General features: G+C 35.9%; 1 protein-coding gene across 1 annotated transcript; it reads right to left on the bottom strand.

Moving 5' to 3' along the window:
• Positions 1-27,931, bottom strand: gabra6b (gamma-aminobutyric acid type A receptor subunit alpha6b). The gene is made up of 9 exons (XM_014984266.2): positions 27,915-27,931; positions 27,535-27,602; positions 25,590-25,810; positions 23,480-23,562; positions 21,932-22,075; positions 21,432-21,584; positions 14,457-14,737; positions 8,160-8,416; positions 1-548 (listed from the first exon to the last, which is right to left on the bottom strand). The coding sequence occupies exons 2-9, from the start codon at positions 27,535-27,537 to the stop codon at positions 536-538; spliced, it is 1,155 nt and encodes a 384-aa protein (XP_014839752.2). The 5' UTR covers positions 27,538-27,602; positions 27,915-27,931; the 3' UTR covers positions 1-535.
• Between the last annotated feature and the right edge of the window lie 18 nt (positions 27,932-27,949).

A 27,949-nucleotide genomic window follows, 5' to 3' on the forward strand; every position in this document is an offset into this window, starting at 1 on the left:
AATAAAATAAAAACACTTGTAAAAAAGTGCATGGATATTTGACATAGAAAAAAGTACACGAATACATCCAACAGAGAAACCCTTTGTGGTTGGTTTATGCTTTTTCAGTGAAATTTATTTAATCTTATTTCTTGTCCCATCAAATTTGGCAAAGCATACAAGACAGATGTGCACATTAAAATTGTTGTAACACATAACAATTTATTTTTATCTTAACATGAGACAAATGAAATAAAAAAAAAAAGAAAAGTGAGAGTAGCTGTTGTTTGAAATGGATCCAGTACTTGTGGCCCCACATGGCTTTGAGCTCCATGGTCAAGTTGGCAATTGGAATTGGTACATCTGTTCTCAAAAGACTCATGTTCCATGGGAGTACTTAAAAGGAAATAGAATGCACTGAGGCTGCATAAAAGAGTGCTTGGCAAGCGTCTGTTACCTATTTTAATGTGTGAAGAAACAGAACATTGGTATGTGTGAGTGCATCTGCGTGTGTGTTGATTGTTCAGGTATTTCTATTCTCCAGGAAGACATAATCTTAGACAGTATCCCTGCAAGACAAAAAGAACAGGAAGCAAGGTTGAATCAGTGGAAAAAATGTCAATCTGTGTGTATTCAGAGGGTAGATAAATTTCAAATTTCATCACATTTAAACATATTGCTTTATGCATAAATACTCCTACACATGCACACCTACTCCATTTTATATCCATCCACATCTGCCTGTACACAGGAACAAATGCACATGGGTATGATGTAACAGCTTTTTCTGGCTCGCTCTTGCGGGCGAAGGCTTGCTCACATTTTAAGTCTGAATTTGAAATCTGATCTTTTTCAGTTTCTAACTTCTTCAGTGTTGTCCACGTAGACTGTCTGAAACTCATGGGGGAACCTCAGCCAGGTATTTCACACCTCCACCTCCTCAACCTGATGTGTTAAAGCTGGAGACACTTTTGACAGCACTGAGAGCCATTTTCAGCTAGAGAGCTCACATGGCCAGTGGCAAAAACAGAAATACTGACAGCTTTCTGCATAGCTTTGGTTGCAAACGAAGGAAGGGGGTTCTGGTGGGAGATTTGAAAAACCATATGTATTGTAATACAGTTAGTGAATAAGCAATTTTAATGTAACACTGGGTTGATAATTTACGTTCTAGACCCATTATTAGCACTTTATTACAGGTACATAAAGTCATGATTTCAGTTCAGATACAGCTGCAGTTGAAACCAGACATTTACGTACAACACATCAAAAGACAGAACATTATTTTCTCACTATGACATGTAATCAGATCAAACCTTCATCTTTTGTCAGTTAGGATCAAATTATTTATATTTGCTAAATGCCTGAATAATGAGAGTTGATTTTAAATATTCATCAACTTCAGAGGTTTTCACCCACAGAGTGGATATAGGTTCAGATTTGGGTCGAGTACCCAGAAATTAAATTATAAAGCAGTCATCCAAGGAGTTACTTGAGTAAAAATAATAAAGAAAAGTATTTGGTAAAAAGATTACTCAAGTACAAACAATTATATGCAAATGTATTCATATTCATAAATCCAGAATAGAATCTCTTGATAATCAAACTACCCATAAGTTTTTCAACTGATTTGTTTTGCTCATTATATTATTTATTTGAGTCTGAGAAATATCCAGACTCAAGCATTGGCTGCTATGAACCTCCAGCAGAGCTTTCTGAGGGCTGGAATGAAAATCAAAGAAAGAACCCGAGTCGCAGGAATACTGCATTGATTTGCAGAGCTTCTGAAAATTTACCACAGAAAAGTTTGTTGCTTAGAACAAAGGAAAGAAAGCAAAGCTCCACACTCAACAAACTATCTTATCTCAGCCTGCTCTAACTTCTTAAGTGTTTACTTTAAAAAGACACTGTGTGGATTTTAAGGGCATTACATTATGTTAAAATATTAAAGAGGCAAAGGAAAAAAAAATGAAATGGATGCTTCTTTAAACTAACAGTTTGGAAGGAAGAAGAGCCTGTTTTCACTGTAAATAGATTTTTTTTTCATATTGCAAAAATGTTGGGCAGGTGTTCAAACTTTACTTATAATGTTGGCATGTGAGCGCCCTGCTAACTGATTATGTTTGTATTAGCCAAGCATCCTGATTGCATTCAGTAACTCAGCTCAAAACATTGTATCTTAATAGATTTTGAACTTCTGCAAGCCAGGTAGGATAACCTCATCTAGGTGGGGAATGGATAGCATGATAAATATAAATATGGTTTGTAAAAAATACATAAAATGGAAATTTCTCATTTAAGATCATGCAACAATCCTGGAACTAAATAAAAGGAATAATTACACCCATCCATACACTTGTGTACAAAACTCATACAGATCCCCAAACATGGACATATTTCTGCATACACAAACAAATCTATATAAAATCCTTAAAAATGATGTTTGGGATGTACAAAGTTTAACCTTGTTGTAAAAGAGGGGATTAAAATTGTCCAAATCATCCATTTTTCACCCACTGAAAAGACGTTTGCATAGAAAAGAACATGCTGAAAACATGCTGACAGTAAACGAGATGTAGAATCGAAGTGTAAAAAGGAAAACGTTTCTGTGATTTACTTAATTTACTTAAATATCTGGACTTATACAGAGTTAAGCAAAGATAAAATTGGTTCAAAATGACGCTGAATGAACTTGGTATGTTGACTCTTATGACAAGCAGAAGCTTTTTGGATAATGAATAAATACAGTCATTTATGGTGTTTCTGAATGTGAAATATTTCTGACATATTTGATGTTTGAACAATAAATAATCATCCAATAAAATGTTTTTGGTTGCTATGTGATAAATATGGGTATTGGAAAAAAAGTCATTATGTTGTTGAAATGTGAGAAGAACATTGCAAATGCACAAACATGTCAGACTAATTGTTGGTATAATAAAGCTTTTTGTGATACGTCTCTGTTTTTGAGTCTAAAAGGTATTATATTTCATGTTAACAATGACCTGCATTGACAACAGTTATTGCTTGATTTTGCTGTCCTGATATGTTAGTTGTGTTCATTCACTAAGATGTTTTATACAACTGGTAAAAAAACTCACAAATAAACATACAGTCCCACATAAATGATGTTTATATTAGCCTTAGAGGGGCTGGACGGTGAACAGAGAGTATTGGGTGTTGGGGGGGTGGAGGGTGGATTGCTCTGCTTAGGCTGTCTTGTTTCATCAAGAAGGGAGGCAGAGCACAGGCAGTGCTTTGTAATAGAAAAGAGAGGTGTGAGGGTGGGGGAGTGACAGGTAGAAAGAGTGTGTTTGAAAGAATAATACTTATATTAAGTAAGATATAGAGACAGCAATTAGTGCAAAGACTTTCTGAAACAGACAGCATTTTGTCCTCGGGTCAAAATGACCCATCTTTACAATGTTGTCCTCGGGTCATTTTGACCCGAGGACAACAGGAGGGTTAAGTGATCAAAGGAAGATAGAAATACTGTGCCTTAGAAAAATGTCTCTGGCATGATGGACTCACAGGAAAACATGTAACCACAGGTAGGTGAGAGAAAAATGCATGCATGCAAGAAGAGACAAACTAGGTGAAAGCAGTGGTAGCAATTCCCACAAGGCCCCAAAGAGAAACAATATAGATAGAGGGTCACTACTTCTATCATTCTTCTTTGCCCTCCGTCTGAGTGGCCTGTAATCGAGTGATTATTACACCAAAGTTATGGCAATGGCCCCGCAGTCAAAAATAGGAATTGAGTTGGAAACAGCATTTAGGGATTTTGATTTATGAGCAACAATGGGGAAGTTGTTTTTCAAGCCTAGCACTATGATGGCCAATAAAGAAGAGTAAGGCTTATCGTCCGCTGTTACCACACTCCAGCCAGCCTGCCAGGCAGCTAGCAAACAGTCAGCCAACCAGCTGGGGCCCCTCATGGAAGGAAGCGTTTTCAGCCAATTTGTTTCCTTCATGTCTCGCCCTGAATGGTGCTATTCATTAAAATAGCCCGCAGTCGGTAGACACTGCTGCTTTAGCACATTTATACACTTCTGTGCCTGAATCCTCCTCAGAAATACTCACAGAAATCCACCTGCACACACACAAAGAGAAAATCTTTTTTTCTGTACCCAGTCATCTATACAGGGGGTTTGATGGGAGCGCATGCTATTAGAAAGGCTAAACATACGTAGCTTGACAGGGCTCTGTTGTATGCAGTGCCGTTTTCTCATTTTTTACTCAAAATGTGTACATGCTTTTGAGGACTGAAAAATGTCCCTGGAGTTACCAGATGAGATGTGCAACCAACTGCAAAGCTCATGTGTTGGTAGCTTTGCAGTTGTGCCAGATTTTACTCTTATTCGGATGATGAGTTGAACAATGCTCTTGAAGATACTGAAATCTTGGGATATTCCTTACAACCTAACCCTCCTTAAAACGTCACAACTTCATCCTTGACCTGTTGCTTGTCCACCAGGATGCTCTTTGGTCACTGCAGTTCTCCAACAAACCTTTGCAGTTTTGCAGTTGTTCACAAAACCAAACTGAAGAGCTTGAAGACATGAGGAAGATAAAACATGGAACCATCTTGATAGAATCTAAATGAACAATGAAACTCAGGAGATTAAATACCAAGGAAGAATGATAGTAACATAAAAACAATTCAACAAATCAATCAGGGAAATTCAGAATGGATGCAACAAACACACAAACAGAACTGAACAAAACACAAAACGGATACAGCAGTTAAGAGTTAAAAATGTATGAAATATGAATCTAAATCAGAATACACAATACACAGGATTCTCTTCCTATATGTTCTTGTATTTTGTTCATATTTTCAAGCACTTTTCCATTTACATACTCTAGTATGTTTTTTCCTAGTTTATGTCTGCTATCAATTTCCACAACAAAAAAAAAGTAATCACTGTAATCATCCAGTCTGTTTGAAACGTCTCTCAGGATTACAATTCCTATCAATTTTTAGAAACATTTAAGAATCCCTAAGAGTGTTAGCCACACAGAGCTATCCTGATGCCTGCCAACACTGTCATGTCCTCTGACTTGTCTCAGCTCTTGCCTTGAGGGCTTTTCCCTTTTTAGAGGAGGAGCAAAGCAGGGAATGAAAGGATTTAAACCCACACAGCTGAAGCATCCCAGAGTTGGGAGTGAGGATGCACAACCAGACATACACATCTGTTCATATTATGAAGTTGAAGCAAATCAAACAAAATTATGCATGCGCACATACACAAACACTCAAGAGTTCATAAACTGAGCTTCATCCTTTAACTAGTCTACCGCTCAGCATCTTGTCAAAATGTCAAACCAAGAAGGATTTCTAGAGATGATGTAAGATAGTAACATCCATCTTTTGTTGCCATCAAAACACTTAAAAAACCCCATTATATTTAGGAACAGATGCTTGGAACAGCATCTGTTGGTTACACACGTGGAAACCTGTATTTCACACTTGTGAAAACATTTAAGAACTATTTTTTCTCAGCCTTTACAAGTTGTTTAGATCACCAGCAGGCAATTCTGAGGCTCAGATTGCATTATGTTTTCCGTGGTAACCATACATCATATAAACTGTGATATCAAATGGTTCAACAGAGCAGAAGCAGAGTTATTATCCTGTTTTAACTAAAGCAGCTCCACCAAGGCTGCCTTTAATCACTGATATTGTTTGTGCTGTTCATGGACACAATCTCAAGTCCTACTAATGAAGAAATGGGTGACTGGTTTGAGAGACTCGGGGCTCACGGTTGCATCATTGCTTTTTGCACATGGTATGATTCTGTTGGACCCCTCAAGCTGCTGACTCTGAAGGGGATCCAATGAGATTCTACACGTCAAAGTCCAAACAGGGAGGACTCCATGTCTGGGGTCAGTATGTGCCTGAAGCACCGGAGTTTACTTCAGCTGCAGTAAAGTGGGCTCTGCTCTGGTGTGCTGTGGTGAAGAGAGCTGAACCATGAAAAGAAGCTATTGATTTACCAGTGTGTTTTTGTTCAATCCTGCACCACCTGTGGTTATAAGTTATGGATCAAGCCTGAAAAAATGAGATCATAGGTAGAAGCAGATAAAATAAGTTTCCTCCATTGGGTATTGAGGCTAACCCTGAGAGATTATCTGAGGAATCCTATCATAACGGGGAAGTCTGGAGTGGCTCATCGAAAGGAATTGGCCAAGGTGATCCAGGCATTTGATAAGATCAATTATGCTTTCACATGCAAAAACTTGCTCTTTATTGGCCTCCTAAACGATTACTGCCTCTCTAAGGGTCAGCAGGCTCTGTATCAACCTGGGATCAATTGGTCTTGACTTGCTGTGAAGGGTAACTAATCAGATGTTGGGATCTGCTGGTAAGCCAATGACAGTTTTAATTATTTCATAATTCATTTATTGAATGCTCAAATACTTCTAATTCAACTGATCTTTTAATGAATTACTGTCACATATAATCAATTTATGATGTATTAAAAATGTGTTTTTATTTCAGTTTGAAATGATTTAACATATTTAAGTGTTTATTGGTGTAAATAGCCATATCTTGCACTTATTTGTTTATTCTTTTAATTTGTCCTTCAGTAGAAACTACTTAGAGCATTAAAATCTGATGATCCATTCTATTTAATATTGAAAGCCAGCATTTGATGTTATTATTGATCCATTGTTCTGTTGCTCTGTCTCACTTTGTTCTCCCCATCACACTGTTTTGTACAGGTTTACTCATTCTGAAAATGTTTCTGCTGGCTTCTGCACATATCTGCTGTTATACAGTTTTTATTGTCATTTATATTGTTCTTTATTCTGTTTTTATATATTGGTGTGAACCTACTTGCTTTGATTCCCTGTCACGTTGCTGCTGCTGTTGCACATGAATTTACCCATTGTGGGGCAATAAAGGATATTTCTATTATGCTCAGTTGTTTCTTCTTCTATTCCCATTACTTCAACCACTGAGGCATCCTGGGCTCCTTCCATAATTGACTTGGCTGCATGTTCACTCTAATTAAAAACATTTTACATTGTCTTATATTCATTTCAAATTATTACTTTTTTCTTTAGCTAACAGTTACGTAAATTACTTGTTAACTGATGCAATATAATTAAAAGCAAATGACTGAAATAAACATTTATTTTACAGGAACTTGGTTTTGTCACCAAAAGAAAAGAAAGTCTTCATGATGTGATTGTCCAAATATCCTATTATGATGATTTGGTCAGCAGGACATCTGCAGACAGGTGATGGACGGAGGAATGAAAGATTTAATAAAGAAAAATTTAAATACAAGAGAAAACACAAAGAGACTGGGAGTCTTTAAGTCTTTAAGGTTTGCCACAAATCCTGTAAAAGACAGAATGGACATGTGAAAGAAGGTGGTGAAATGAGACTAGAATATAACTTTTTGGCCCTCATGCGTAACACATTGCATCACCCTAAACACCAACCCCTTCATTAAAACATGGTGGTGACAGCATGATGGTGTGGGGATTATGTTCTTCAGCAGGGAGGGTGAAGCTCATCTCAGTTGATAAGGAAACTGATGGAGCTTAACACAAGAAACCTAGAAACTACAAAAGAATTAAGACGAGCTGAGGTTTACCTTCCAGCAGGACTAAACTCTAACCATTCCTCCACAGGTTAGGAATGTTATTTATAATTATCCTGACAAAGTTCAAAGTAAATTCAATCAGGAATCTGTAGCGAAACTTGAAAACTGATGTTCATAAATGCCCTCTATGAAATCTCAGTTAATTTGTAGAAGAGGCAGAAATTGCAGAACAAGTCATAACCCAAAAGACTTGGAGCTTTGCATGCAGTAAAAGATGATGGTTTTTTTTCTCTTGTAAAAAACAAAGTGAAATAGATTCATTATTTTCTTTCCACTTGATGTGTCTAGAGTACTTTGATATTGTTTTATCACATACAATCCCTGTAAATCACATTGAACTTAGTAGTTGAAAATACAACAAAATGTAATAATTAAAGCGTATTCACACCTTCCTAAGTACTGGAGCCATACTAAGAACTTGATAAGAGCAATTCAATAATACTAATGCAGAAATTATACCAAATAAATTCCACCTTCACTCATTTTCTGGTGAAATTATTTCCATCTTGTGCTCCAAGCAAAACCAAGTTATTTGTGACAGCCATGCCATCTATTTACCTTGACATCTCCATGGTGTCCTTGGTGAGATAAACGATCCAGTAGACCAGGTTAAAGGCGCCAAACGAAAGGGGGAAAAGGATGCGTGAGTATTTGTCAATGATGCTGGTGCCTGTCAGGACGTTGTTGGCCGGAACTGCGGAGCCTTGCTGGAGGAACGCCTGGGCATTGACAGGAGGGTTTGGAAAAGTTTTTGCAGGGCGATCGAAAACCGGCGCAGAGTTCATCCTCTTCTTCAATACACTATTGGCATCCACCTTTAAGAGTAAAAGTAAATAAAAACTGGAAATGTAAAAAGAAAATTACAACAAAGATGCATTGATATGATGTATTAAAGTTAGATTATTATCCTGTTTTACTTGGAGATTTACTGTTCAATAAATCAATTAATCTTTATTTATATGTCCTCTTTCTAACAGGCATGTTATGATGTTTCATTCAAACAACTCAACAACAAAAATGACTGCATGAATTACACATTTTTATGTGCTTACACTCTTTATACTGTAGAAAAACAAACACTTTTCTAACTTTTACTAAAATTAAAATTCCTCTTCCAAGATCATTTCCAAGCAGTTATGATCTAAAGCCAACAGGAGCATATGGTAAATTAAATAGGGTTGTGAAACTACAGAATCTCAAAAATATTATTTAGAATCATAGACACACACCCCACAGTCTTCTTTTTATTTTTGTGTTATTTTGCCAATTCTCTGTGTGCAGACTGAATTATTTTAAAGATACTCAGCGCATAGACAAATGGTTATCCTGTGGCTTATGAAATTTCAACTAATTATGATCACAATACACACTCTATGGCAATATTTGCTGTAAATCAGATACAATATGAGTGCAGGAAATATATCTAGGATCTAGAACAGGGTGTGCAAAGCTTCTTGCTGCAAATTAACACAGTCTAAAAAAAAAAAAACAATTCTGTGTGAAGCACAGAAACGTCACATCATGATGTTCCAGGGCGATTTCAATAAATCAAACAATCCTCTAAATTATTAAGATGATGATGCATAATAAGTAGTTCTGGGGGCGCAGAGAGAAATGATGTTTTTAAATTATGTAACAAATTCAACTCAGTTTCTCACTATGCTCAAATTCTGCAAAAAATTTTATGTCAATTCCATCAGTTTTGGAACTGAAGTGAACTTGCGATATTTTTGCTGGATTTGTTTAAATATTTCATTTTTCTCTTCGAGTTCAGAAACTGCTCAGCAGAGACAGTATTAGAAATACTATGTGCAAGCAGTTTATTTAAGAACAAATGATAAAACTTTTACAACTAAACAAAAATAGTAATACCTTTTTCTAATATTTAACAAAATAATTAATTCAATATAATCATAATTAGAAGCTGATTTTTCTAAGAACTGTTTAGACAGTGCAGTATGTGAGGTTAAGTAAATATACATATACGTGTGTGTGTGTGTGTGTGTGCGTGTGTGTGTGTGTGTGTGTGTGTGTGGTATTACATCTATGTAATAACTATTTTGAAACAACTATGCCCATGAAATTGTAGCACAGATTATTCAATAAAAGATGACCTTTAAGATCTTTTTGGTTCAGTACTTGTCATTACTTCAGGTACATTCTTGACCTGCCTAAACACAGATAAATGATCAGGTGGTGTTACTGTGTGTATGTATTAAAAATGACATGATATTAAAACATTTTTGGCTCTCAGATATTAGATGGAGATTCTAAAATAAGAATTCATGAAAACGTGATGTATGTTCGAAGTAAAACTTACAAAACTTTTCTTTTCTTTCCAGTCTTACCTGTCACAAAAAATTGGGAGGTTGGGACAAAAAGATTATTTGAAAAACTTCACAGTCATACCAGGTATTTTACCTCATGACTGCATGACTTTTTCTATTCCTGGGGATTTTTTTGCTTCTCCATGTCATGAAGTCTTCCCTCCTACATATTTGGTGAAAGCAGTCATTTTCTATGATGCATTCCTCCTACTCTCTTTCTTCCAGTGTAACTCTATAGCACAAATGCATACACCAACACATACCCAGGACCCACTCTAACCCATCTCTCCATCTTGTTTCATAAAAACGGAGTGGGCTTGCTTTCCAAGCCCCCTCCCATCTTTATTGCGGTGTCTGCCCTCTTTCCTCTGAGCTTGCAGTGATCTGCTGGATTTTCCTTAATCTACAGCTCTTACATAATCTGCAACAACATCATTTGCCGAGCCACTGGCTGTCCACTCATGTCACTCTCTGTGGTTATCACATAGTTACAGAGACAAATAGGAGACTGGGAGAGCGAGAGAGAGAGAGAGAGAGAGCGGGTGTGTTGAACAAATGAAATGATGGAGCAGACATAGATTACTGTAGATTGCATAAATTAACGTATATCAGTTTGAATGTCTTTTGGACCTAGAGAGTGAAAAACTGTGGTGTTTTTATCAAAAGTTAAAGTTGGAGAGAATGGAATGCAATGATGAAAACCTGCATGTGTGCACAAGAAATTAAATTAAACGTAACAAAGGACTTAAAAACATAGTCATAAAAAAACAGAAATAGCAGAATCTCTATTACAGTTGTAAGCTTCATTAAAACACAATGAAGAAGAAATGCTGGAGTGCATGTTCTGCATGCACATTTTTACATTGTGCACAGACCAATTGACTGCAAATAGAAGAATGATTGCATGGGGTATACTGGAACAAATTGTAGACTGGAAATGAACCACGGGGAAGACAAACTTAGGGTTAACTTTGCTTCTGAAGCATCTCTGGTCTGGAATACATTCATTCCACAAGACACAGGAAACACTGATCAGGAATCATTTTGATGTGATTGCTACAGATTGTTATAGGACATTTTCATACTTCACATTTACATATATCCTAGATGTCCTTCCAGAAAATGAATTACAATTACACAATAAGTTTCATGACTTTACATGGCAACTGTGATAAATATGTGAAAAAAGAATAAAAAATAAATGACTGTTGTCTACAACTGAGTTGTTTTTCAGTCAAATCCAATCCATCCAGCCTGGAATGAAGTAAATTTAAGTTGAAATTATGTTGTAGAAAAATGAATATAAAAATGAATATGAATATAACCTGCAAAATCAAAACCTGTGTTGGGATAGCCCAGTCAATAGCCAGACCACAATGTAATTAGGAATCTGTCACAAGACTTAACACTTTATGTTCATTGATATTCCTTGTGTTCAATTTTTAAAAAACTCACAAAGTCTGTAACAAATAAATATACTGATATGCAATGGTGTCTTACAATTTGAACGTGTAAATTATATGTAATTACAACTGAAAAAGAAAATGAATCATCTATAAAAACTGAAAAAAATAAAATAAAATCTGATTAAACAAATTATCCACGGAACAACTAATGGCTCCAGCTTCTATTTTAAACACGTGATTATTTGTAACTGTACTTAAATGTCAGCTACAAACGTCCCCATTCAATCATAGATTTCCTGGCGTCAGCAATCATGATGAGAGCAAAGACACTGTGACCAAATGCCCTTAAAATCTGTAATGCTGCATGAACATCAGAAATGAATTTGTGTTGTCCTATATACTACACTGCTCTCTTGTGACTGGACATTTCAATAATTAGACAAGTAAGCTGGTGTATAAGCCCTCTCTTACAGATGCAAAAACTGCAAACACTAACAAGTAAAGGCTTTTAAACTCATCACTATAACAATATTTTTCCATGACAATCTGGATGCGAGATATTATTACCTGGTTGAAGTAAGAGTATCCATGAGAAAACCAGGAACACCCAACATAAAACACACACACACACACAAAACTCTATTTTAAACAGCTTCCACTTAACCACTAACTGCCAGATGGCTAAGTGGGGTAGACACACTGTAAGAGCTGACTATTTACCACAAAATGCCGACAGCCAGTTGGCCTTTAAAAGGAACAAACCAATCTCATCCATCAAAACATCCACAACAATGCTTTAGAAGTATATAATGGGGAGACGCAAGCACAGGCAAAGCTCAGTGGTCTCTACACAAAAAACAGAATCTCTTAGAGGTTGAATGAAGCTATTTCTCAAAAAATACACTAAAGATAAAATCCCTACATCCATCTGAGCCCAGTTCCATAACCCCTGTTGATGTTGTATAACCACAAACGGTAACTGCAAGTCCAGGAAAAGCTGTTAACAATGTGTGATGATTTGGCAAGAGAAAGAAAACTCCACACACAAAGGGACAAAAAAAAAAACCCAAAAATGTCGTCATTACCAAGAAGAACAGCACATCTGTAAAATTAAACCAGTTAAGGTTTTTTTTCACACATTTTTATGATTTTTACCACATTCATATTCACAAGAAAGGTGTTGTTTCAAAGTTACTTATTTGGAATTGATGCATAATCATCAATGTTGTTTATACTTTATACTGTTTTATTCCATCCTGTCAAAATGTGGTTTCAGTAAAACAAGCAGAAGTTAGAAAATTACAGAGTTTAAACTGTTTTTGCATTAAGACGAAGAGAAACATCCCTAGGCAACTAATGCAAGCATGTTGAAATAAACCAATGATGCAATAGAACCAACTAAAAATGGCAAAGTTAATGCAGAATTCTTGAATCACTTCTCAGGCAAACAGCAAGTTTTTAAAATCATTTGTTAGTGGTCTTAAAGTATTTTTTAAGTTTTCATATATTTTTAAACACTGTTTACAAGTTATTTTACTGGCCTTTTGGAACTATTTGTTTTTTACTTCAATATGCACTTCTTGGACATGACACGTTGCAATAAAATGTTTTCTTTTTAGTTTTTGAGTAACTTAGTACTGTCAAAACAATCCTCATGGCATGAATATGTCCCCAACTCAACTGATGGACTAGTGTTGTGTTTACACATCAAAAATAATGTGTATTTTAAAATAGTTTATCTAGAATAAGTGTCCACCACACATACTTGCACCCCAGGTAACATGCCGTTTTCTAAACAATTCTTTAACAGTAACTGGGAGCCTTGTAAAGTTTATCCTGATAAGTATTTACAGCCATTTTCTCTGTGAATGATTGGGGGTCTAACATAAAGCAATGGAAGAAGGAATATGTGAAGAATAAGGCCACTGCTAAGGATGGGAGATGATATGCAATGCAATGGAGGGGTTTTTCATTCAAAAGTCATAGGAACCTTGAGTGCATTTATGCTTTAATTTTGTCTTTTTGGCCAAAAAACAGAAACATGTTTTTTTATTATTATTGGTCAGATTTTTAGCTGGTTTGTTGGAGCAGAGACGCATCTGAAACTTGTTGGACAGAGGCTATAAAACATGCATTTAAAGATCCCTGCTCTGTGGTCATCTGAAGAGAAAAGAGCATAACAGATCATCAGGATTCTGAATAAACTTCAGGATTTTTGTGCAAGGACAAAAGCTCCCACTCTAATAGTGATCCAATCATGAAAAATATTAAGAGGAGACATAAAATGCAGTCTCTGTGGGAAAAGATCTTTTTACAAAGAATTACCAGCAGGAGTACCACAGTATGGTACTCCTGCTCGTTTTTTTTTTAATGAAAAACTGTAGTTTCTTAACATATAACTATTATTCCTGACAGATTAAATTTACTGTGTAATTATTCCTTTACAAAGGAAGTCACTCCAGCAAAGGATTTATTTTAAGGGTTTTAACACTTCCACTTTGTCAATAGCATATTTTAGCTGAAAACATAATTTGTTTCTCTTTATTCATCTGTTTTTTCCAGAGTGCCTGTCCTGTTTTTCATGTAATTGTTAGTTTGTGTTGAAATATTACAGTTATTACCTTGTTTCTGGCAGTTGACCAACATAGTCAAAGCTTCAAAACTGAAGTCTTACAAAATGTACAGTAAGTAAAAACACAAGCCATCCTAATTTTTAGGAACTCCCTTCTCATTTACAAGAAGAAAAACCCCCCCAGAAATGTTCACTTCAGTGGAGATTAATGACGACAGGTACAGGCATGTAATTAGGCCAAGGAAAGTCCTATTTTTCACAAAGAACCATCTGCTCTGATCATCATTTATAACAGCAGCTCTATCGTTTAGATGGATGTTCACGTGTAACCATAACACCTTATAAGGACTCATATTCCCATATGAGTCAAAATATAATATGCACATAAAATGCATAGGCTTTCAATAACCACAAAAAAAGTATTATGTAGTTATCAACACAAGGCCATGTGACCAATCCTTATCTGGTACAGTTTAAGCATTAGCTCACATGTCATTGAACATATGCTGACACATGTAAACACCAGTGGGATAGCATATGCCTGACTTACTGAAGCAACGTCTCCCTCTGTCCCTGTGCTTGCTGCTGGAACCACGGCTGCAGCTGCTGCTGCTTCTTGAGCGGCTGCCTTTATGGCTGCTGCCTTTCGCAGCTCTCGGTTGGCTTGGAGTGTTGAAAAGTAGTTGACAGCCGCAAACTCAATGAGGGCAGAGAAGACGAAGGCAAAGCACACAGCAATAAACCAATCCATCGCGGTGGCATACGAAACTTTTGGGAGGGAGTGCCGTGCACTGATGCTTAACGTTGTCATGGTCAGGACAGTGGTGATGCCTGAAAACAAAGATGAGAAGAAGTTCAGAACACGGATCTGTTCAAGGTTTCATATTCATACCTCACATGACATGAAAGGCTGTTGACCATGTCATCTCAGTTTATCAGTATCTTCAATTAAACATTAACTTTTTTTATTGATATATGTCCATTCATTTGCTGCCCTCTAATTTTTCAAGATCTGGTTGTTGGGGAAATCCAGACACTCCTCCCCCTTGCTACTCTTGTCATGCTCTTGCCCACAGGAATAAACATCCACAAATATCTTTGCATCTTTCAGCCATTTCTGATTTTGCTCCAGGGCCTCTCCTCAATAATAAGTCCCCAAAAAACTCTTTAAAGAGAGGGGTCAACAATAGCTAACTCCTTTGGATTAAATGTAGCAGCAGCTCTTGACTGGATGAAGTAGTTTATTATAAAATTATTTATGTGATGTTCCAAAATCAAGTTGTTTTAATTCAACCAGTAATGGTGGAAAAATAATACAATTGCAATGAGTAATATTTTTTTTCAGTGTGGCCATTTTTTAAAATAAATTCCAGCAGCTGTCCCTTTAAAGTTCTCAAGTGTCCAAGCTCCGCTGGATTCCAGAATGACATGTTTTTGTGGTGGACATGCAGCTTGGTCACTGCTTAGATTAACAAGCCAAACTGACACTGTGTACAGACGAAAACAAATGGACTCCAAGGAAATTTGATGTAATGCAACAAATGATAATCCAATTTCTGTAATTTCCTCAGTCTTTGTAACAGGGATGTCACTTTTAGTCACTGTATTCTATTCCAAGATATTAAATAAAATAATGAAATAATCTGTTTTGCTTTTCTATAAAATGAATAAATGAATAAGTAGAAAACATGTTACATTTTGAAGAAAAAACTGTAACATTTAAAGAAAATCTGGGAACACTTTATTTGAAGGGGGTTGAATAAGACTGACATGACACTGTCATAATCATGACATAACACATGAATAAGCCTTCATGAATATTTATGACTGTTGTCATAAAGCGTCATTCGGTAAATCATGACACTTTTAATACAAAGTTGACATTATTCAAAATGTCTTTGTTATGACAACTTGACATTAACCAAGAAATCATTACTGTTTAAACTTTACCTTTAATAACATAAAGGTTATTGCACTTTAATTTTTAAAGTGCAATCAGTAATACTTTTATAACAAATTTATATCAGTAATGATTTCTTGGTTAATGTCAAGTTGTCATAACAAAGACATTTTGAATAATGTCAACTTTGTATTAAAAGTGTCATAATTTACCGAATGACGCTTTATGACAACAGTCATAAATATTCATGAAGGCTTATTCATGTTTATGACAGGTGTTATGTCATGTTTATGACAGTGTCATGTCAGTCTTATTCACCCCCCTTCAAATAAAGTGTTACCGAAAATCTTACATCACGTATCCTTTAAATAGTAGTAAAAAAACTTGACTGCAAATGTCTTGATTAAATTTCCAGCCTCTTGACATTAAGATATTGTTGTAATTACCATCTTCAATTTGACTTGTCAATCTGGCATCCAGAAGTAGGGAACATCAGTCTTTCTATTTTCACAGGTTTGTAAACTATGTCACATATTATGTAGATCAAAAACAGAAAAAAATGTTTCCTTGATAGCAAGCAATAAGTTGGCCAGTGCTCAAAGCAGTTAGAAAAAATGCATTGTCTTTTATCTATACTGTCTCATTAAAATAACATCAAACCACAGAAAAAAATTAAGCTTTTATATTTTTTTCCGTGGTTAGAATTGCATCTTTAGTTGGAAACTAAATATTTAGTTTGCACACACATCATTTAGCTTATAAGCCAGATATTCAGACTATAAATCAAAGATTTAGCTTCTGAAATAAATATGTAGTCCGTAACAATGACATTTATAAATGACATCATAAAAGTATGACTTTCAAAAAAAAAAAAATTCTATTATGGCAAACTTAAACCAAAAAGTAAATTTGTTTAGTGTGAAACTTTACAACTCAAATATTGAGTATGCAACATATGGTATGCAACACCATACCTGACCAGCCTGATGTTATGTGGCTGTGCTATTCTGAGAAACACAAAGGTGCAAAACATGTGGAAAATGCATACCCATATTTTTATTAATATAGCTAGAATTTTGAGAATATAGTCTGTCTTGATTAATTATTTTGAAAATACAAATATTGCGCTCATTTGTTTTTCTTTTGGTGTCATGTGATCTTTGAAGATTGACTCAAAATTGCTTTGGAATCCATTCTAATTTTGACATATGGCATGACGTAGCACCATGCGAAGGCAGTGTAAACACTATCTTTGACTGTAATGGGTAAGTATTTACTGTGGAGTCCATTGAGTGGCAGAGCGGAGAAGCAGCAGAGGTCAGCGTCTCGACATTAGGAGCTGGTTCATACCCACAAGAAAACTTTTATTCCTTTGTCTATTGTCTGAATGAAAAGTGAAATATGCACATTTCATATTCATATATATATATATATATATATATATATATATATATATATATATATATATATATATATATATATATATTGGTCTATACATTTGGAAGCAACTTTCCCCAGTCCATTACTTTATTATGTTAAAGGTGCTAATAATGAAGGACTTTTTTGAGAGCCCATTAGCAAAGTACATATCTAATTCACTTTCATCAAGCTAAAGCAAGCAAGAGAAAAAGGACCATTGAACATTCCTGCCTGCGTTTCACCAAATGTGTGCTTTAGTTGCGCACATTTCATTAGCCGCTTTGGGATTCATGTAGGGGTTTAATGCACCTCATAATGTTTTAAAAGCATTCTCTGTAAGCTTAAACAGTAAAGGCTAACAACTCTCAAATGCAGCCCCCTTTGGCAGTCAACCAGTGGTGACTGTCTCTATCACAAAGAAGGGGGGACATGGGAAGAAAGGCTGTCATGGTGGGTGGGAGAGGCAACAGAATGGGAACGAAAAAGTGTGGGAGGGGGAAGAAGTAGAGAGACAGGATACAAATTAAACGCTTGGGGCATTTATGTGCTTTTACAGCGAAAAAAGTAAGGTACAATTTAGGCCATACTCAATTAAGTCTGTATAACCTGGGCTCAGGGGACTCTCAGCGCTTACAGAGGTTGTTGACAAGCAGGCCTCTGCTCTACTCCCTTCCCTTCTTTTATCTTCCCTTCAATGGGTCATCATAAATATGAACAAAACTACCATGGAAATGGCTTTCTTTATGGTATTTCAAGTACAAAAGCACTGTGTCATTACAGAATTTTAAGAGTGCACAATGGGAAGCTTAATGTTTGAATATCCAAATATGAAAAAAATCAATTTGTAAATAATCTACAAACAAAAAAATGTTGTGCAAGACTTTGAAGTTCCCCAACCCTCATGCCCGAGTTCGAGGACCAGCCTTGTCAATTTACTCCCTTTTCTAACCTCTGGCTTAAGTAAAGGAAATGAATTACACAAAATATTTTTTAAAATGTGATGTGTGTAAAAATATATATTTTTTTCTATTTTTGTTTTTGTTTTATTGGTATACTAATGGGAACTGGAGAGCGTATCAACTATATGTCTCAATCTCATAAGAAAAGTTTGGTGTAGAGCAGTGACCACAAACTTCATAAATAATAACACTATTAATGAAATAAGTACCGTATTTTCCAGACTATAAGCCTCAGATATCTCTGCCGCTCCAGGTTTTCCACAACGATGCAGCAGCAGCAGAGGGGGGCGGACACCCAAAATTTGAGTAATAACAGGTCAATTGAATGTCACATTTATTACGGTTGAAAAAGAAAAAATTGCCAAGTTTAGATTTAACTGAACTGATTACGGTAGTTTCCGAACGGAAACTGTAATAGTAAAAGTGCTGATCCGTCGTGTCTGCTACTAGCATGTGCTAAATGAAAATGGGCGCTTTCTTCTTCTTCTTCTTTAGATTTCAAGTAGTTGTTGTTGCACTACTGCCATCTACTGGATCCTAATATCTATACCTCAAATTCTCATAATGATCCCAGTATTATTTAAAAAAAACGAAAAATCTCCTTTTTCCCCTCAATGCTATTTAACTGATCAACAACTTTCTCAAATTTCAATTCCCTATTAAAACCTAATTCCGTTTTAATGGGCGCTTTCTTCTTCTATTTCCAATTTTGACTTCCAATGATTCACTTCCTGCTAAAGAGCCCCCTGGTGGTTGAAGAAAAATCCAAATGTAAGCTGCACAGGGCTACAAACTGCATGGTTCAAAGTTTAGGAAAAAAATAGCGGCTTATAGACCGGAAAATACGGTATATGAAAAAAAAATCTAAATACTCTCTGGTATTGTTCAGGGGGCCGGACCAAATGTGGAGTTTATGACCATGTCCCTTAAAGTACTGTGCAGTGACGCTTTCAAAGGCCAAACCATACACCCAAATCAAAAGCTGTGTCTGCCTTCACACCACTGCCAGTTGGACTCTGCCAGTGTTGCAACTTTTCACAGATTCTATTTGTGTGGTTCATGGGGAGGATGTCTGGTTTAGGAACCTAAGGGTCTCATAATTACCTCTTGCAGATGATGTGGCATCTTTACCGCACCCTGAGGCATTTCTCAGCCATTTGTATGAGTCAGCTCCTCTGAATCTGCAGCCATAGTTTTCAAAAAAGGTGGATTTACTCCCTCCAGTTCATTCTTTGTCTCAAATGGACAAGTTTAAGTACTGAAAAATGGGTGCTGTTCCAGTATGTCGTAGTAAAGAAAGACATGAGCCAAAACAGTAAAATTCTCTATTTAAAGATCTGTTTACCGACAGTAAACATACCTGGGAAACAGAAATGGGAAGCAGAATATAACTTTCTATCAAAGCTGCAAAATTTTAACCAAGATTGGTTCTGAATTCTCCAAAGAGTTCTTCACCACAAAGGAAATAATAACAATGTATTCCATGTGTTTTTAACAGTTTCATCCAGTTTGTTATAAATCCAGATGCAGGTTTTCTAAGTTTACTTAGGGCTCATCTAGAGAATAAACAATTTATCTCATATCCAACAGTAGGAGACCAGAAAACTGCAGGAAGAATGACATCAATGACTTGCCACAGATTGCATTTCTACATGGGGTCTGAACTCCCTTACTGACTCTAATGACTTGGATCTATTCTCTAAAGCAAAGTGCAGGCTTGTTGAAGCATTGGCTCACTTCGGAAGAAGAGGGTAAAGCTGTGAGCTGCAAGAGGTAGCAGAGTAATTCTACTCAGCTGCTGCTGCTTGTTGAATTTCCCAGAAGTGGAAATGCATTTGCAAATGATAGCTCTTGCCATGTACTTTCACACATTTTCTATTCTTCATTGTCTCTTTTCATGCCTGTTATTCCTCTCAGTTTATCTCTGTCTTTGTTTAGTGTCTCTCACCCTCTCGGCTCCCGGGGCTGGAGCTCAGTGGCAACTGTAGCGTAATGTAATGCGAGAAAGTGGAACCTGTGAGTGCTCGGAAGAGAGCCAAGTAAACATCCTCCCCCTCTCAGTCCTGGCATGACCAGTTCCAAAACGGATATTTATTCCCAGTTAATTAAGCTGCACCACAGTAGAGGTAGAACTGACAAATTAAAGTTCAGAATTAGAATTAGGATTAGAGTGTAGAACAGAAAATAATCATGTTTCTCTTGTTGGAAAAAGTTCTACAAAGAAGTCTCAAAGAGCATTTTGAGTCAAAAGGTCAAAGATGGAAATATGTATACTGTTTTAAAATGTTATGGCTTTAAAATTGGGCGTTTCACTAACAAAGTGTCTATATGTTTTTATCCGTCACTGTAGCTAACCAAATGTGCATTCCACTATAAATGATAAAGATTGGGGGAATTTGTAAAACCATGTTAATGCCACACTAATTAAAGTATTTTTAAAAAGGTTGGTTTGTTTGGTTTTAAATGTTTGCAAAACTGAATTTGCACATGCTTCTCATTCTGAAAAAAGGCAGAGTTGCGCCCATCTTCACCCAGCAAACAGTGTTTTTTGCATTGACATAATTTATATGGAAAGTATTTGCAGCATTTCACTTTATGTTACAACCTTATGCCAAGTTGTATTAAGTTAATTTCTTTCTCCAAAATTCTAACAGCAAATACTCCACTATGGCAATGTCAAAAAAAGACTTTTGAGTGCTTTGCAAAGTTATTAATAATAAAAAAAAAACAAGAAATCAAATTGATGTAAGTATTCACAGCCTTTCCTTAATACTTTGCTGATCCACCTTTGGATCAACAGCCTCAAGTCTGTTTGAATCTGAAGCCACAAGCTTAGCACACATTTAGGCAGCTTTATCCATTCTGCTTTGCAGTTCTTTTCCAGCTCCACCAGTTAGGATGGATGAATCAACACAAACTGGCTTCTGACACAAATACAGTTTTATGATGAACATCTAACAAGCTACAAGTTCATGAGAATCTGAGCATCTTCTCTGTTTCACTAAGTAACTTTAGTGACCTAACAATGAAAACAGCCTCAATTGTTTGAAAGACCATTTGGCTGCAATTTTTGGCAAACATTATGGGTGTTGTATTTTTCACAAAGCTCAATTCTGAGAGACAAAGAATGCATGAGCCTTCATATACAGTAGCATAGTTTAGTGTCTATTTTGAATTTGAAATGAAGCTTGAAAAGTAATTTCGTATATTATACCAAAAACGTAAAACGGATTTAAAAGCAAATTACCAAAGACAGTCCGAGCTGGAACTGATTCCTTGTTAATCCAGAAGGAAACTTGTGCCAGAATGACAGTCATTATGCAGGGAATGTAGGTCTGAATCAGGAAGAAACCCATTTTCCTCTGAAGATGGAAGTGGACAGTCATTATGACATATTCACCTGCAAGAGTTAAACATAAAATCCAAATCATACAAACAGTTAATTTTTACAAGTTTTTTGTGCAATGTTTCTTAACAACTAAATCTTAAACCCAACATAAAAATGCAGAGATGTTATAACACCTTCCCATAATGTCAAAATGCTGGGATATAATTATTTTTACTGCTCAGTTCCAAACTCACAAATGCTTTTGGAAACACTAATATTACATTTAGAAAGGCTCTTGATACGCATTGTAAAAAAAAAAAAAAGATCAGTTAAGCATGGGTTATGCCAAATATGAACAAAAAGCTTTCAGATCTAATTAGTGTAATTAGTGAATGAGTTTAGAAGACAAATTTGATGACCTGTGTTGGACTTCAGCCTCTCGCTTGATACGGTCTGGCCAATAAGGTCATACTGCAACAAGCTGGATGATTCCTGTGGGACTTCAACAGAAGATAAAGGTCCTTTCTTCCATGTGTACACAATCTCACTGATGGGGTATGCATCTATGGAAAAGATATGAGACCTTTGTTAGAATTTGGTTCTCAAGAAAAATATACAAACTGTTCATCTAAAATGTCTAAGAATACATGTTAATGATTAAAAGAAGATAAGCTTTCACTATAAGCACTCCTAATGAAACTTAACCCTTGTGTTTACAAATGGGGTCCAACCGACCGAATCACTTGTATCATTTGCCTCAGTCTTCGCACGCATAAGAGTGAAAAGTATATGTACTTTGTTTTGCAAAAAGTCAAATTTTCTAAGTTTTTTATGACAAACCAAAGAAGTGCATTACTAAATAGGGAGGAAAATTAGATTCAAAATTTCAAAGTTTTGAAATTTTGCCATTTTCAAAACAAAATTCTGAAAATGGCAAAAAAAAAATAAATATTCAGTTCTCTTTACTGTGATAACCTTAAATAAAATTCAGTACAACCAGCTGGCTTAAAGTCTCCTCCCAGGTAAACATTTATGAACAAACAGGAAAATATAAAAGTATCATGGAGACCAACAAACACACAGACTGGTGACTGAAAAAACAGGAGGAAAGTTTAAAACAGCGTTCTAAAATATATAACAATGTTTTAACATCTTAAATTTGTCATCTGAAAATGAAAATAGTGTGGCAGAACTATAAGGTGAAATAAATGTCTAAAATAATTCCCTAGAAATTTTGCAACTAGCCATGTAGAGGACATAGCAAGAGTGTTGAAGAACATGTTCTGGTTGAATGAGATCAAAACTGAACTTTTTGTCTTCATGTTGAAAACTACATTTGGTGGAAAAGTTGCATTATGACAGAAAAGAACACTGGAAATGGCAGCATAATGCATTAAAAGAGGGAGTTACAGGGCAAACTCAGAAAAAAAAATATTTTAAAGAACTTGAGACTGGGACAAATGTCTAACAACCAGTCAAACAAACCCTACACAGAGAATAAGAGCTACAATAGGATAATTTGGTTCAAAATATGTTCATGTGTTAGAAATGTGTCCATGTCTACATATGAATTCAGCTGACCCAGAGACAGCTCTAAGTACAGAAAAATACATATGCATCTAATACTTTTAGATTTTTATTTAAAAAAATAGATAAAGAATTATTGTATATCTCTTTTTATTGATTTTTAGAAATTCATACTACTTGGTGTTCTATTCCATTAAATATCTCAAAATGTCATTAACATTTGTAATGATAAAATATGAAAAGTTCAGAGGACATCCATACTTTTGCCAGACACTGCAAACAAACAGGAAGGAGAAACATATTTGAGCTCCAACATTTGATGTTTCAAACTGCAGCCAGAAGACATCTTGTCAAATGGTCAGTTACTATGTGGCAGTGTGATCATTTGAGAGTGACACCATCTGTCAAACCACTGAGACTTAACAAAAGACAAAACTCACAGCTCCCGAATTTGAGTGGGCAGGCATGGCCGTCCATTGGGAAGTTCATGAGGCGCATTGGACACTCTGCATTTATAGTTAATCTGTTAGAACAAGGAAAGCTGAAATCAATTTTTCATTTAAACCAACACTGGATAATGGTTTCATCTGGATTTTGCAGCATGGTGCAGTTGTGTACATTAGTTAGTACACTGAAACAAAGCATACAAGTATTCAAGATGTGGGAATAAATAAAGAAAAATACCTGCATCCTTCAATCACACTGCATAATAAATGAATAGATTTAATAAACCAAAAATAATAATAGAATAGACGGTCACTAACAAAGGTTGTCTCACAAAGCCCTATTTATAAGAGGAGTATTGATCGCAGGCTCTTATTTTGAATTGTTAGTATTAATAAAGTCTTCATAACTTAAATTGTGTCTGGGTCACAATGACAAATAAGAACATTATTTAAGCATTGAAGGAAAAATATTGTCATACAGCATAATTACACCCAACAGGGCTGAACTTGCCATTTCATTAGTTTTAGTTCTGAAAACAACAGCAAATTCATCATTAGCTTTCTTATGAATACTGTTAAAATATATTCTTTTCAATATTATGCATTGTCTTTTCTCATCAGTTAAATATTTCTACTTTACATAAACAGAAACACGATCTGATGATTTCAGTATTTATGCCAAAGCTTTCTTCCTGCCAGCCCTTCAAATACCAGCACTGTAGCTGACCTGTCATGATTAGCATTTAGAAAAAACTGAAGAAAGAAAACTTAATACAACAGAAAAATATATTGTACATATTTTATCACGCCAACTTTCATGCACTAGCTTGTTTGGTGAGACATGTTAATGGAATACAGAAAAATACCAAAATGTTCTTATTTTTCTTCCCACCACCATCACTGTAAAATTAATATACTTTGCCTACATACAGAAAAAACTGAGCATTTTGCCATTGCTTTGGTTCTATGTTCGTGATGCCTAAAATAATTTAATGTAATGATAATATGCTTGGAATTCACAGGCAACATTTCTCCTGAAAATAAAACCCTTAACCAGTTTAATTATACACATTAGACAGAGGGAGACCGTTTTAAATTTCACTTATGATCGTCTTATGATGGCAGGAAATGTATCTAATACAAAGTTTCTAATATATTTCATTTTTAAAAAATAAAATTGTTTCAGTTTACCTGGCACACAGCAGAGAGCAGCATGTATTGCTTCTAAGTAAGTGAAAACTTTGAGGAAATATCTTAACCCTTGTATGTAGAAATGGGGTCCAACCGACCCCACACACCTAAAACTTGTATCGTTTGCCTGATCCTCGCACACACAAGGGTTAAGCACACAGATATAAAAAGCAACTGATACTGAATTATTTAAAAATACAAAAGTTACTGGTAAATTATCTGAAAAAAAGCAGAGTCTTTCAAAAAATGCATGAATTTAAGAAATACTTGTGCCTCGCTGAAACTAAAAGATATAAAAACTGTCAGACTATAACTATTGTTAATGCACTTTCTGACATAACATTTTCATGACGTGTGTATATGTATCCATTTGTTTTCAGAAAAAAATGTCTACCAAGATAATATTTTATATACAGCTTAAAAATTAAATAGGATATTTGATGATCTATTTTTCCTGAATCACAAGATGTGTTTCTTGTATTTCTCTTTTAATTAGCTATCCCACACTTGCCATCTATGTAATATGTGTCCATATGTGTTTGAAGCATGTCTCATGGTTTATTGAATGGATTATTTAAAGCTTATAAATTGTACCTTAACCTCTATAAGTCAAGTTAGGCCACACAGATAATCTGGTTATCTTTGAAATCTATTTTTTTATACTGTCGCTGACTCTAGTGGACTTTATATGCCGCATATTTACTTTTGGAACAAAGCTTGAAGTCATGTTTGTTTGAATTGCTTTCAAGGACTGTTTTGAGTATCAGATGGCACATTTCACATTTTCTGGCACTCTATGATTCTTTTAATGTTTGTGCATATTCTTGGATGCCTATTCAATTGAATAGCTCTCCAGATCTGTGCTCTATTCCGGCTTTGGCTGGGTTTTAACTTTGCAGTCCAGCGCCGTTACCTCATGGTGTAGAGGATGGTTCCGTTTTGCATGATGCGGAACAGCTTGTTTGGAGTGGTCATGTTGTGAGAGATTGACCTCTTGCCATTCCGGAAAAATGTGTCGGGGGTCCAGATTTTGCTGACCATAAGGTTGTTTAGCCGCAGGATCTCAATTGGGCCTTCGAATTTGAGCCGCTCATCAATCCACGTCTGACGAAAGAACACATCCATGGTGTACTCCTGGAAAGGGGTCAAAGTGTTTATTATTACAGGTTTTACTGATACTAACACCATGCATACTGTTGATGCTGCTTCCACCATCTACTATCTTGAGTCATTATTATTTGGTGCCCCAGAGAGAAGGACAGATGGGTATGTGAGCAATGGTTTTTGATGAAAGCAGCTTGATACTATGCTACCAGTGCTGTGAGTTATTTTCCCACTCATGATTATTATTCATTTTGGGGGAGGGAATACTAGCTGCTATTGCTGAAGGGTTGGGTTATTTAGGCACTTCCAATGAAAAGTTATTTCACAGAGTAATTTTATTTACCACCTTGTTCTTTACTAGTACTGCATTTGACCTCCTTCGCCTTCAGAAATGTCTTAATTTTTCATGCCATTCATTTAACACAGTGTCTCAATCAGTCATCAGAGACTTTGATAGTTTTGCTGAGTGTGTCAAACAGTTGCTCCATATTCATGATGTGAATTTCCCATTCCCCTGCCAGATGTGGTTACTATCATTTTAGTATGGTGAAATCATTTTCAGCAAACTAGTTTAAGAAGATTTTAACTATGCAATCTGGTCCATTAGACCGATGGAGGTGAAATTCAAAAGACGGTACGTTGAAGAGATGCACATTGTCAGCTTAAGCATTACTCCTTAGTCCTAAGAAATCCCAAGAGTCCAGAAACTATCCCCCAAGCACAGGCAGGATGGATTCTTGCTTTCATGTTACATGTTCCAACCCAAAATGTCACATCTTAAATCTTGAATCAAAGTTTTATGGGACTGTGGAAATTGTAGCAAACGTTTCCTGTTCTTACCTGACAGGAGTTAAAGGTGTAGAAGTCTGCTGCTGATGAAGCCCATCTGCCTCAATGTTTAACATGTGCTATATTTGGAGCTACTGTTCCCTTTCTATCATCTTGAACCAGCCCATTTTCCTATGGCTTCTTGTGTCAGCAAAGAATTTTGTCCACCAGATCACCGCTTAAAGGATGGTTTCTCTTTTATACAGTTTTCTGCAAGCATTCCTAACATACTTAGACCAAACTGTTTGGCACCAACATCCACAACACTTTCAAAATCACCTAAATCTCCTTTCTTTCATATTGTGATGTTTGGTTTCAGTTGTCCTCCGCATGCTTAGATGCTTAGTTTTGTCATTCAATTGTCTGATTTGCTAAATCTGATGAACTGCCCAGAAAGGGCTAACATCTTTTGGGAATAAAAATAAAAATAATAACTTTGAAGTCAATAATGCATGTTTTATCAAAGTTAAAGTTTACACATTTTCATAGGACTGATCTTGTTCAGTTTTTAAGAGCTGCTCACATGCTTCACAACACAAATGCCTCCAGCATATTACAGGCTATAGATGCAGTCAACTAGTATCTAAAGCTACAGTGTAGAGCACAAAAGACATATATCAGTCAGCCTATCCCATGCCAGGAGTAGCCAGCCTATCATGTCCCAACATCAGCCACATCACTCTCTCTCTCTGGAAGGATGGAGTGGAGGGTGAGGGAGGTGGGGGGTAGAGGGGATTGCCAGCCAGATTAAAATCCTAAGCTGTACTAATGACATCCTGCTCAAATGCCTGAATAATGAAGGATGAGAGAGCTATAAGTTAAGACATATATGCTTTGATTCACTAGGAAAACAGTATATTTGCATACAGCTGTTTAAATCAATACATTTGCAAATTGAAAATTAGAGTTTAACCAGGTTTACATACCATCTCTACATCTGAAACTGGACCAAAGCTGGTGACAAAGATGTCAGTTTTGACCTCGGTGACGGGACCTACAGCAGAAGTATAAGTTGTTGTTCTGACTTTGAATCAAACTACGTAATGTTCCTCAATATCTAAGAAAAAGTTACAATCAAACTTTAATTTTAAAATATATAAATGACAACTTCTAAAATTAGCAGAAATTTCAAACATCAAGCAAAAATACAGTTGAAATCTAGGGATGATGTATCAGCTGTACCAGCACTAAACATAAAATTAAATACACACCCACAGGAGTGAAACTATCCTGTGAGAAAAAAAAAATCCAAACTGTTAACTGCAAGCAACTGACATGCAAGTCAATAATAGAAATCTGTTTATACCTCCAAATCCAGGTCGCAGCCTGTTGTCATAGCCA

The sequence above is a fragment of the Poecilia mexicana genome, unplaced genomic scaffold, assembly GCF_051168715.1.
Source record: "Poecilia mexicana isolate PSO_F unplaced genomic scaffold, ASM5116871v1 scaffold_14, whole genome shotgun sequence".
NCBI classification, from domain to species: Eukaryota; Metazoa; Chordata; class Actinopteri; order Cyprinodontiformes; family Poeciliidae; genus Poecilia; species Poecilia mexicana.